General features: G+C 40.9%; 1 protein-coding gene across 1 annotated transcript in view; it reads right to left on the bottom strand.

Annotated features, from left to right (window-relative positions):
• TNNI3K (TNNI3 interacting kinase) overlaps positions 1-13,553 on the bottom strand; it is a 164,204-nt gene that overhangs the window by 41,232 nt on the left and 109,419 nt on the right. Inside the window, exon 21 of the mRNA XM_073357332.1 lies at positions 2,440-2,549. Within this exon, the coding sequence (XP_073213433.1) occupies positions 2,440-2,549 (110 nt within the window). The remainder of the gene's footprint in view (positions 1-2,439; positions 2,550-13,553) is intronic.

The following is a 13,553-nucleotide window of genomic DNA, read 5'->3' on the forward strand; positions in this document are numbered from 1 at the left end:
TTTTTAGTACTGTACTAATACAGAGGCAGGGGAGATTGGGCAGTAGCCTCAGTGCCCTGTAAAAATATAACTGAGCACCTGTGGAGTAACCTGGACCCTCTCTTTGAATATATGGATTTCATTTTGTCCAGAGAAGAGAAACCCACCAATTTAAAAGAGGATTTAGAAATGGGCCATCAGAACAGGTTACAACCTCCCAGTTCTTCGGTATAAATTATAATACTGGACACATAATGGAAACATCAAAGCTTTTTGTTGCTTGCCTAAATAATTATTTTCTTCTCCACATAATCCATCTACACTTTTCCTTTTCCCTCCTTTATTTGCAGACTCTTGTAGTTCCACTTCCCCTCTCTCTGCCTACCTCTTTTTGCCACCCCTTTCTCTTGCATTTCAATCAATCTATTTTTTCAGCCCTTTGGTTTCTTTCTTTTCCTTTCCTTCTCCTATTCTTCCTTTTGTGTCTGTTTGCAAGATTAAATAAAATATTCCTTCTCCCACCCAGTAGAAAGCCAAAGCATATGATTCTTTTGGGACTGGAAACAAAACAGAGCAGAAAAACCCTAACCATAAAGTAAGCACAATGAGCAAAAGGAAAGGTGTGTTTAGCATCCCACACAAGTAGTCAGTGTGTAGCAGATGTATGATATAACCCAGATTGTCTTCACATCTTTACTGTCAATATCTTTTATATGTGAAGTTCAAATATTAAACAAATTAAGGACTCGATTGAGACTTTAGGCACCGCCCTGAGCAAGGGTGGTGCATGAGCAACATTACCCTCCTATTAGCCGTAGGAGGCTTTGTGACTCAGAGACATGCTGTTGAGTCTCAAATCCTTCCTTACTACCACCTTGCTCCGGGGTAGAGGTATACCAGTTGGCTGATGGCTTATGTCAGCAATAAATACTAAACCTGTTAAACAGGATCAGCTGTGTTTGCTAGTGCATGGAGGAGGGACTTCTAGAGCCAAGGTCCTGCCCACTCCTCACCCCTCCCAGCCGACTCTCCAACCTCCTGCGATGGAGGGTGGAGTAAACAGTGCTCTCTTATTCATATGTGCCCACACTGCTGGTTCAGGCAGCCTACACAGAGGTATAATGGGAGTCCTTACTCCCTCATATGCCCACACAGGCCAAGTTACAATTTAGCCCCAAATGAGATATTGTAAGAGCAAAATCGTGCTTATGGGCTATGCAGAAGCCAAGCTCAGAGAGGGGATCAAGAGAGCAAAGTGTCCTTCCTTCTTTCTGTCTTCTCTAAAACCACTGAGAGACTGCTTTAGAAGCTGTCTGCCTGTCTGCAAGTGTTCTGTGAATGGTGTCTCAGAAAGGCATCTAGGTTATGAGTCAGGGGCATAGTCCCTGAGGAGGAAGGATGGTCCAGTGATTAGGAGCACAAGCCTAGAACTTGGGAGATCTGGGTTCAAGTCCCTGCTCTGTCACAGACTTCCTGTGTGACCTTGAGCAAGTCGCTTGGCCTCTCTGGGCCTCAGTTCTCCATCTATAAAATGGGGATAATTGCACTTTCCTACCTAACAGGAATGCTGGGAGGATTAATATGGCAAGGTGCTCAGATACTACACACCATCTGGATACCTTAGATAGATATCTAGCACATAGTATGTGGGCACTTACATACCTGGTCAAATCCTGAGACCCATTTCTTTCAATCTGTTCTGCAGTGGTGATCCCCTGTGCGCTCTTAGAGCCCTACTGAAGTCAGTAAGGCTCAGTGTCTGCCAGTGCAGAATAGCTTGCAGGAATGGGTAGCTAGAGTCCCAGAGCTTGGCCTTGAAGATTTAAAGTCATTTACCGATATAGATACAGCTTATACTTAGGAATCAAAACAGAAGATGTTAATTATGATACCAGTTAGGTTTCTTTGTGAAGGGAGTCCCAGCCTGCATTGTTTCATGACACTGGGGGCTTGTCTACATATACAATGCTGCTGCTGTAGGGCTTAGTGAAGACACTCCTATGCTGACAGGATAACTTCTCCCACCAGTCTAGGTACTCTACCTCCCTGAGAGGTGGTAGCTATGCCGATGGAAGAAGCCCTCTATTTGATGTAGCTCTGCCTACATCGGGGGCTAGGGTCATTCAGCACACCCCAAGCGATGTAGTTATACTGATATAAATTCCAAGCCAGAATCAGTATTCTCCTCAGAGGTTTATGCTGGGATAGAGATTTGTCCTCAGGAATTCATTTGTAAGAGACTCCTCAAAACAAGTGTGAGCCTTTCTGTCGTAGCGCTTTCTATATTGCCAGGTCACCATAACAACTAGGAGCCTTCTAAAGCCAGAAAAATGGAAGGTGGCAAACATAAAAATACGCACCTGCTCATCTTCTCTCTGAGGCTCTTGGCAAAATAGCCATTTACACATGACAAACATTAGTAATCACCACTTCATAGGTTAAAGAAGTGGGAGCACTTACCTCAGGACACGCATTCCAGCCCCTCATTAACAGTGATGATATGGGCTTGGGAATTGAATACCCTATTGGAGGCCGGATGTGATGATAGGCCATATCTGCTGCTGCTGCAGCTACAAATTAAACAGTATAATAAAGCTTAATTACGATTCAGATATAAAAAATATTCATATGCCAACACATTTTACTTTAGTATTTGAATGAAAAACAGATCTGAACAGATGGAAATGCTTAAGTATTAAACTTGCAAATGGAGTGGGTCAAAGAAGCTTCCAGAACCATGAAAGCACTATTTTTAATGCACTGGGTTAAAACAACCAACTGCCCTGCATTGATGTTAACACATTTCTGCCGATGTTTAGCCTGGCTGAAAATGATCTGATTCAGGTGTAACCCCTTAAACAATAACCTCTGAAAAAAATATCAGTTGAACCTCATCTCACACATGACATAATAATAAAGAGAGAATGACTGAGCAGCTTTCAATAACGTGCATTAGATGCATTTGACTTACAGATAAATTGGTGCCAGAGTCTGACTTCCTAAAATAACCTATAGTTAGCTCTGGTATGGCTGAAGACTAAAAGTAATTCCAAGCGTTCATTTAACAAAAAACAACAGCAACAACAAAAAAATCTGAGTGCCTTTTTATATGTGCTAGTTGCAGCTGACTAAGAAAACCTGCCCGAATGTTTTTCTAATTTTGTTTATATATACAGTGATTTAAAAACCATAATTAACCCCACTGCATTCTTTTAAAACAGTTTAGCTGTGGAAAGTCAAAGCAAATGTATGCCAGCCTCATAGCAAGAGCTAAGTAAAATTCTTTGTTAAACTGACATGATTAAGTGATACATCACTGGAGTATATAGCATCTGAGGGGGACCAGGAGATTGCAATCTTGAGATTGTAACAAGAATGGTTTAATTTTTTTTAACCATGTCCCATTCTCATTACAGTCTTTGTCACAAGAATAGATTAATTTGTGCCATTGTCTGTTCTCATTGGAATCTTTGTCACTGTAACGAAGTTTCAGAATGTTAATATCAGATATATTCTGTGAAATGTAGCAGTAGGGATGGGCAAACACATTTTGCCTAATTTTGATCCCATTCTAACGTGGGTTTGAAAGTGTGATTCAAACATTACTGGGTTCATGTTCTGCTTAGGAGAGACAGTGAATCAGAGCAGATGGGGAAAAAAAGATGTTAATGAAAAATAAATATAACCTACTATCTATCTATCCACACTCTCCTTCGCTTTTCCCCACAATACACTACAGGAAGACCGTGCTATCTATTAGGGATAGAAGAACACCCCAAAATTTAGGTTGACATAAGTGGGCTATTCATGGTATGATATATACATACACACATGGAGTACTGTGATCTCCCTCTCCCTCTATGTGTGTGTATCATACACACACACATACACGCTCTTATCACACCATGCACACACACACAGAGGGCAGTATGTGTGTGTGTGTAAACAGAACTACATGGACAACGCAAAAAAAGCATTGATAAACATCAATTTTAATAAAAATTGCAAAGTTTTGGATCTTATTTCACCTCTTTGACTCATTTCCCGTAGTCATTAGTAATAGGATTTTTTGTTCTCAAGGGTGTTCATAGAAAGAGAAACTGTCATGGAAATTCATAGAAATACTTGCATGAACTGTCATGCAGATACTTTGAAAGAGTCCTACAGAATTTTATAACAATGAAAAAACAGGTCTATATATAAGTTATGTGAAATACCATAGATTTTAATCAGAAATAGTCTCTTTTCCATATGTTACACGAACCATTCTATTGAAATGATAAACAATTGGAGATACTAAGGAATACATTTTTTTTTACTAAAACCGAGGGAACAGTTGTATTGAAAAGTCAGCCTTCTGACTGGGGAACGCTGTTCACATTATTAAAAACTGATGACATATCAAAGATGTATACACTTGGACTGAGACAGAGATGGAAATAGGAAATAGACGTGTTGGAAGTCTCTGCGTAAGGCTAAAAGGGATATGGGTGATGTCAGGGTAGGGGGTCTACTATAGACCACCTAACCAGGAAGAAGAGGTGGCAGTAGCTTTTTTTAAACAACTAACAAAATAATCCAAAGCACAGGACTTGGTGTTGATAGGGGACATCAGCTACCCAGACACCTGTTGGAAAATAAATACAGCAGGGCACAGATTATCCAACAAGTTCCTGGAATGTATTGGAGACAATTTTTTATTTCAGAAGGTGGAGAAAACAACTAGGGGGGAAGCTGTTCTAGATTTGATTCTGACAAATAGGGAAGAGAAACTGGTTGAGAATTTGAAAGTGGAAGGCAGCTTGGGTGAAAGTGATCATGAAATGATAGAGTTCATGATTCCAAGAAACAGTAGGACGGAGAACAGCAGAATAAAGACAATAGATTTCAAGAAGGCAAACTTTAGCAAACTCAGGGAGTTGGTAGATAAGATCCCATGGGAAGCAACTTAAGAGGAAAAACAATTTGAGAGAGTTGGCAGTTTTCAAAGAGATGTTCTTAAGGGCACAAGAGCAACTATCCCACCTCATAGGAAAGACAGGAAATATGGCACGAGACCACTGTGGCTTTCACCAGGAGATCTTCAATAATCTGAAACTCAAAAAAGAGTCCTACAAAAAGTGGAAACTAGGTCAAATTATAAAGGATGAATACAAACAACCAACACAGGTATGTAGGGACAAAGTTAGAAAGGCCAAGACACAAAACAAGATGAAACAGGATGAAATTTAACACAGAAAAATGCAAAGTCCTCCAGTTAGAATGGAATAATCAGTTGCACATATACAAAATGGGAAATGACTGCCTAGGAAAGAGAACTGCAGAAAGTGTTCTGTAGGTTGTAGCTAAAGATGAGTCAACAATGTAACACTGTTGTAAAAAAAAAGTATCATTATGGGATGTATTAGCAGGAGTTTTGTAAGCAAGATGCAAGAAGTAATTCTTCCGCTCCACTCTGCACTGATAAGGCCTCATCTGGAGTATTGCATATAATTCTGGTTACCACATTTCAGGAAAGATGTGGAAAAATTAGAGAGCAACAAATATGATTAAAGGCCTAGAAAACATGAAAAAAAGATTGAAACAATTGGGTTTGTTTAGTTTGGAGAAGAGAAGCTTGAGGAGGGGACATGATAACAGTCTTCAAGTACATAAAAGGTTGTTACAAGGAGGAGGGTGAAAAATGTTCTCGTTAGCCTCTGAAGATAGGACAAGAAGCAATGGGCTTAAATTGCAGTAAGGGAGGTTTAGGTTGGACATTAGGAAAAACTTCTCAACTGTCCGGGTGGTTAAGCACTGGAACAAATTGCCTAGAAAGGTTGTGGAATCTCTGTCACTGGATGTTTTAAAAAACAGATTAGACAAACACCTGTCAGGAATGGTCTAGTTATTACCTAGTCCTGCCTTGAGTACAGGGGACTGGATTAGATGACCTCTCAAGGTCCCTTCCAGCCCTACATTTCTATGATTCTATGACACAGCCAGTTTTCCTGTGCACTCATGCTCCCATAATACTGGGGCTCTTATGGGCCAGGCAGGACATATGTGTTCAGTTTCTGCTTCCAGTTTCACATCCATAGTTTTAAAATATTTGTGACACTGTGCTTTTAAATTCTTCCTGTAAATATACTGAAAGCTGGTTCACAGGCCTGGGCCAGAATAAATTTGTATATGAGAAAACTATTCAAGAGGGCCTTGTACCACATTAGGATGCTTTCCTTCCTCCAAGGCCTTACATGAACTCTCTGAAGCTAGGGATGTTGCCCATCAGCCATCTGCCCACATCTACTGCTGACTTTGAATAGCACCTAAAAATGCAACAGGGTATTTTTAAAATGGAGAATCATGACTGTATTTATGAGAAACTCAGACTACGTGGACAAGGACAACAAACTTGGGTAGAGAACTAAGCCACTGGTCTTCAGAAAAGTGGTGTGGGATGGCAACGGGAAGCAACAACTTGTTAGGACACAAAAAAGGACAGAATACTCTTCAGAGGGTAAAAGCTCCCAGAGGGCACCAGCTTCATACTCTGCTTGACTCACACCAGAAGATGGGGGAAATGAAGCAAGGGGAGAAGGGGATGTGGTCCTCAAGACAATTTGTTTTCTCCTTGCAATTTTCAAAATTCTATCCTATCTTCTGTTTAAAGATGGGCCTGAGCCTCAGAGTGCAGTTCTATAGCCAATCTCCTCAAAATGCAGCAAGTGTCTGGGTTTAGGGTTTAGGCTCAGTCTGTTATAGAAATACAGGGCAGCTGCAGAGTTCAGATGTGGATCTGGATCTAGACTTTCCCAACTGTGGGGTGAAATTCTGATTCCAATAAAGCCAATGACAAAACTCCCATTCACTTCAATGGAGTCAAGATTTCACCTTAGTGTATTAGTTGTCATCTATTTCTACTGCTGGTGTTTCCTACTCCAGATCATCATAGAGATGAACAGTGGTTGGTGCTTGTCAAGTTTCCTTCCCCACTCTGAACTCTAGGGTACAGATCTGGGGACCTGCATGAAAGACCCTCTAAGCTTATTCTTACCAGCTGAGGTTAAAAATTTCCCCAAGGTACAAACTTTGCCTTGTCCTTGGACCCTATGCTGCCACCACCAAGCGTGTTAAACAAAGAATAGGAAAGAGCCCACTTGGAGACGTCTTCCCCCCAAAATATCCCTCCAAGCCCTACACTGCCTTTCCTGGGGAAGGCTTGATAAGAATCCTCACCAATTTGTACAGCTGAACACAGACCCAAACCCTTGGATCTTAAGACCAATGAAAAATCAATCAGATTCTTAAAAGAAGAATTTTAATTACAGAAAAGGTAAAAGAATCACCTCTGTAAAATCAGGATGGTAAATACCTTACAGGATAATCAGATTCAAAACATAGAGAATCCCTCTAGGCAAAACCTTAAGTTACAAAAAGACACAAAAACAGGAATATACATTCCATTCAGCACAGCGTATTTTACCAGCCATTAAACAAAAGGAAATCTAACGCATTTCTAGCTAGATTACTTACTAACTTTACAGAAGTTCTCAGTCTGCATTCCTGATCTGTTCCCGGCAAAAACATCACACAGACAGACAGACCCTTCGTTTTCCCCCCCTCCCAATTTGAAAGTATCTTGTCTCCTCATTGGTCATTTTGGTCAGGTGCCAGCGAGGTTATCTTAGCTTCTTAACTCTTTACAGGTGAAAAGGTTTTCCCTCTGGCCAGGAGGGATTTTATAGCATTGTATACAGAAAGGTGGTTGCCCTTCCCTTCATTTTTATGACAGTGCTATATGGATAACACTGATTAAATAATTAAGATAGAAAGAACAATAGATGTTTAAATAGATAGCAACACTCTGTGCCCCCACAGTCCTGCCTCAAAGAACAAACTGACTTCTTTATGGCAACAGAGCACTCAAGATTTCAAAGAGAAGCTACTCCAGTGCTCTCAATTGTTTAATCTTTGATTTATATAATTTGTTAAGTGCAATTCATCTTCACAACTGATCTTTAACTATCCAACAAACGCCTTATATGACTGATAAACACTACCACATTGTTCTGATGGGCATAAAATCTAAATCCTTTCTAGACACTGTTTTCTTCTTTTTAATATAGCAGTTTTCCATCTTTGCATCTGTCCAGATAATGACAGACCAAATACGCCACTCATCAAGACCCTCTAGGTTAAGCACTGGATCTGCAGCCAAAACTCCTGTTTATTACTCCTGGACATGCACTAATAGGTGTTTGCAAAATACGGCCTTTATGGCTTGTCTTCACTACAAATTCAGCCATGTTTGGTTGTATAAGTCAGTTGTTCCCTAAACTGGTTACAAACATGGCTTTAATAGGTAGAGTAGACTGGACTTTAATCATATTGGTAAAGGGACAATGAGTTGTAACCAGGTTCCCTCGCTCCAGTGTAACTGTAGTATAGACTGGGCCTTAGATTATAAGGTCCTTAGAGCAGAGATCACTTCTGTGCTCATTATATACTAGCAATGAGTGCATTTTCTGATAACTCCTCAGTATAATTATTTCAGTTCTATATTGTATACTGTTATCTCACCAGTTTTGGGAGTTGGCATTGTTGAGCACATACAGTAGTTTTTCATTACTGACCATGGGACGTGCTGCAGTCTTTGGTACTATAGAATTACATGATATGGTATTCAACAAATATTATATTTGACTTAATACTGAAATGATTTCACTGGGGATTCCATTTGATTCAATAGATGCTCCATTTGATAAAATAAGGAGTGATTTTGATTCAATAGCCATGAGACTCTTTATACAATCTGAAAAATGGATATCTAATTCTGTATAGAGCATACCCTTACTGAATTGGATAATACACTTGATACACTAGAGGATATAGAGGTGCTATTACTGCAAAGACAACATCCATTTCAAAGCGTGATGTATAGATTTTACAAGTGCTAAGTTTTATAGTTAGGTATTCTTTCCAACATCTAAGTATTCCAATGTACTTGACCTGAATGGCTTCCCATACTTCTGTGCATGTACAAAGGTCAATATTAGACAGAGGGAAGGTTAAGAGTATATAAGTAAAGCTTCAGAACTCCACAGACAGCATACAAAAATGTTTAAAAAGAAAATGTACCTCTCAACATCTTAAAATGTATAGTTGGTGAAAAATATGGGATTTATGTTTTAAACAGTCATCTGAATTTATGGAATAATGAGGGTGGAATTTGTATATAGGCTATGAAAGATGCCTGATCCCCACAATAGGTGTTTGCAAGATATGGCCCTAAATCAGATGTACAAAATGAAGTTCAAACATAGTTTTCATATTTAAATATACTATACATTTCTTAGGCAGTATGGTTTGAGAGGCAGTGGAGTCCAGGAGCAGAGGCTATAAGCCAGGAACTACTGAGTTCTAATCCTGAATCTGAAACTGACCTGATTTGTGGCCTTGTGCAAATCATTTCATTTTCTGTCTTAGTTTCCCCAACTGTAAACTGGGGATAATAAAATTCCCCTACCTTACAGAGCAGTTGGGAGGGTTAATTAGTTGATGTTTTGAAAAATCTGAGTGTTATGTAAGGGTAACAATGATGGTGATGGATGAGATTTTCAAAAGTGCTCATTGACTTTAATGGGAGTAGAATTAGGCCAACACTTACTACTGAAAGGCCTTGTGGAAGTACATTTTAAGACGGGGTTCAAACAAAGAGAGGGAGATCTTTTAGTTGGTAAGCAGGGAGTCATCAAAAAGAGACTATAGAAAGGGCATTGATTTAGCAGGAGTCAAAATAAATGGGACTGAAAATGGACTTCTGAGGAGCTGCAAGAACAGAAGCAGAAACCAATGAACCCATGCTCATCTAGCTGAAGGGGCATGTGGTTCAGCAGGTGAAGATAAACAGGAATAAAAAGTACCAAAGAAAAGAATACCAGACAGGGAAGAAAAATTAAATCATGACACCTTTCGGAAACATGGTGTGACATTCTGTATCTTGGGTGAGAGCCCTGTAACCCCCATGTTCCTCATTTATATATGAGTGTGATCTTGCATATATAGCAGGCAGTGTGAGGTATTGGGGAAAGGTTATGATCTACTGAAAGTCATTTTTCTGTCCATATATGTATATCATTAATGCATATGAAGTTATGAGAATTGTGTTGTCACTAAAACATGCTATAAATTGGGGTATCAGCCAGATATTAGCCCCCCAGAGACAACAGCAAGGAGAGTAACCAATGCCCAGGTGGAGTGTCAAACAAACCATCAACAGCCATTGTCCAGCAAGGGAGCTACAATTCAATGACTCACCTGCATGAGGCCACACCAGGGGAACTGCTCAATCTTGCTTGGGACTCAGCAATGCCGAGACATGTCTGGGCTTGTGTTCTACAAGCACATGGGACTGAGGATATAAAACAGAACACGGGGGCCCCATGCTTGGCCTTTTCTCCTGCCCCACCTATGCTGCAAGCAACAAGGACACTGAAGACTTGAGACTCCAAGCAAGGAGGCCAAGAATTCAAAGGTGAAATCTGTGTACTATGAACTGCAATATCCAGTAGGGTGAGAAAAACTGCTTAATCTAGATGTTGCCCAGTCTAATAGGGGTGAGAGGTTAGACTGCATGCTTATATTTACTTTTCTTTTGGTAACTAACTCTGACTATTAACCTATCACTTATAATCACTTAAAATCTATCTGTTGTAGAGGTGTATGTCCACTTGCCACTGATGAAGTGGTGAATGAATAAATTTACACTGCTTGTCTTGAGCAGTGCATGACGGTATATTCATAGAATCATAGAATCACAGGACTGGAAGGGACCTCAGGAGGTCATCTAGTCCAGTCCCCTGCACTGATGGCAGGACTAGGTATTACCTAGACCAGGGGTGGCCAACCTGAGCCTGAGAAGGAGCCAGAATTTACCAATGTACATTGCCAAAGAGCCACAGTAATACGTCAGCAGCCCCTCATAAGCTCCCCGACCCTGCTCCCAGCATCTCTCACCCACCAGCAGCTCCACCAATTAGCGCCTCCCCCTCCCCTCCCAATCAGCTGTTCCGTGGCATGCAGGAGGCTCTGGGAGGGAGGGGGAGGAGCGAGGGCACTGCAGGATCAGAGGAGGGGGTGGGAAGGGGTGGGCTGGGGGTTAGGGCCTGTGGAAGAGCCAGGGGTTGAGCAGTGAGCATCCCCCGGCACATTGGAAAGTTGGTGCCTAAAGCTCCAGCCCTGGCGTCGGTGCCTATCCAAGGAGTTGCATATTAACTTCTGAAGCGGCTCTGGAGCCACAGGTTGGCCACCCCAACCTAGACTATTCCTGACAGGTGTTTGTCTAACCTGCTCTTAAAAATCTCCAATGATGGAGATTCCACAACCTCCCTAGGCAATTTATTCCAGTGCTTAACCACCCTGACAGTTAGAAATTTTTTTCCTAATGTCCAACCTAAACCTCCCTTGCTGCAATTTAAGCCCATTGCTTCTTGTCCTATCCTCAGAGGTTAAGAAGAACAATTTTTCTCCCTCCTCCTTGTAACAACCTTTTATGTACTTGAAAACTGTTATAATGTCCCCTCCCAGTCTCTTCTTTTCCAGACTAAACAAATCTAATTTTTTCAATCTTCCCTTATAGATCATATTTTCTAGACCTTTAATCATTTTTGTTGCTCTTCTCTGGACTTTCTCCAATTTCTCTACATCTTTTGTGGTGCCAATACTCCAGCTGAGGCCTAATCAGCACAGAGTAGAGTGGAAGAACTACTTCTCGTGTTTTACCTACAACGCTCCTGCTAATACATCCCAGAATGATGTTCGCTTTTTTTGCAACAATGTTACACTGTTGACTCATATTTAACTTATGGTCCACTATGATGCCAAGATCCCTTTCCGTAGTACTCTTTCCTAGGCAGTCATTTCCCATTTTGTATGTGTGCAAATTTTGTATAAATCTGAGGTACAGTGCTAGGAGCTGGGGGAATTTGACTGATGCTTTTCCCTGTGTGATTCATGAGTGGCTCTGGGAGCATTCATGCAATATAGCTGGGTGTGGGGCTCCACATGCGGTTGTGCTGAGTGATAGCACCTGGAGAGGTTTGCTACTGGTGAGTAGCAAGGCACTGTGAGAGACAGCCCAAGCTGGAGAGAGTTCAAGTGGGCACAGCAGTCCCACAGTCCCAGGCTGCACTCTGGGCACCCCATCACACATGGGATTCATGTTCCCCTTTCTTTTGTTCTTCCTCCTATTCATCTATCTACTTATAATGCTTCCATCACCCTGGTAGCTGCTGATCAGCAAGGTATACATCTCTATACCATTTTGTTGCTGTATTGTGCTCTAGCTTATGTGCAGTGGAATACTGACGATATACTTAGTATAGCAGGAGCGTTTTCCTCACACATCTGGTATCTTATACAGTAGACAAATGGTTAACTCAGAATGAAATGGGATAAATGGCAGGAATGGTCATGTCATGCACAAGGAGATGAAGATTTGGGCTGCAGGGCACTGGACCTATGTCCTAGATGGCACACTCTGGATCTTCAATTACATGGTCAGAAAACAAGGTACTGCAATGGGCAGAGAGATAAAATGGAGGAATGAGATTCAGGTTTGGAATCTGGGTTGACAATTAATGCTGTATATTACTAGAAACTGAAGTAGGATTGAGTCAGATATCTGACGACTATATTCAAATGTCAGCCGAGATAGAAATGAATGACTGGGAAGCTATAAATAGCTAATGCCGTTTAGAAATTCCACACTATATACTGAATTGGAATGCCCCTTGTTATTGATGCTAATGACAGCTACACCATCTGTATAATAAAAGCTGACTTTCTGAACAGTGTGAAGACCTCCAAAGGTTTGTAAAAGTAGCATAAAAGTAGCATAATTGTACAAAGGGCAGAAGAGAAATGAATCTGGATTTAATAAGATCTCAGAGGAAAGGGAACAGGGAAACTTCCTCCAACAGACACCAAAAATAGTGCCAGACTCTGAGATCAATAAATGTAACTTTAAATGTATCAAAAATAAAGCCCTGAAAAGTTAAGCACCCTCTGTTAAGGAGAGAAAGACAGGACAAGAAAGCCAAATTAAACAGGAATCAAAGGATTTACACTTAGAATAGGGAAATGTGGAGTGTTTAAGTGTGGCTACCACAGCATGACTGCTAGAGAAGAAATAGATACAAGAAAAAGAAAAGGAGCTATTACTGTTTGGGTTAATTCACTTAGCAAGGAGTCCTCCCCCACATCTCCAATAAATTCCACTTTCGTTCGATAATTCTTCGCCTTAGCTCTCCTCACTTCTTAAGCTGGATATTAGAGCTACCCATGGTGCACTGCTCTCTGTGTCGATGCCAGAGCTGCTACTTTGGATGCATTCTGCCGATACAAGAAAGATAGTGTGGATATGCAACAGCGGATTAATTACAGAGGTGGCTGTATGTCAACGTAATTTAAATCGATTTAACTTTGTAGTGTAGCTATAGCCTTAATCTCATTTATGGGTTTAAGTGGTACACTGCACTTGTGCTGGCCCTATGCCCATTAGGGATTTTCACCCTCAGGGCTTGTCTACAGTA

The sequence above is a fragment of the Lepidochelys kempii genome, chromosome 8, assembly GCF_965140265.1.
Source record: "Lepidochelys kempii isolate rLepKem1 chromosome 8, rLepKem1.hap2, whole genome shotgun sequence".
Classification (NCBI taxonomy): Eukaryota; Metazoa; Chordata; order Testudines; family Cheloniidae; genus Lepidochelys; species Lepidochelys kempii.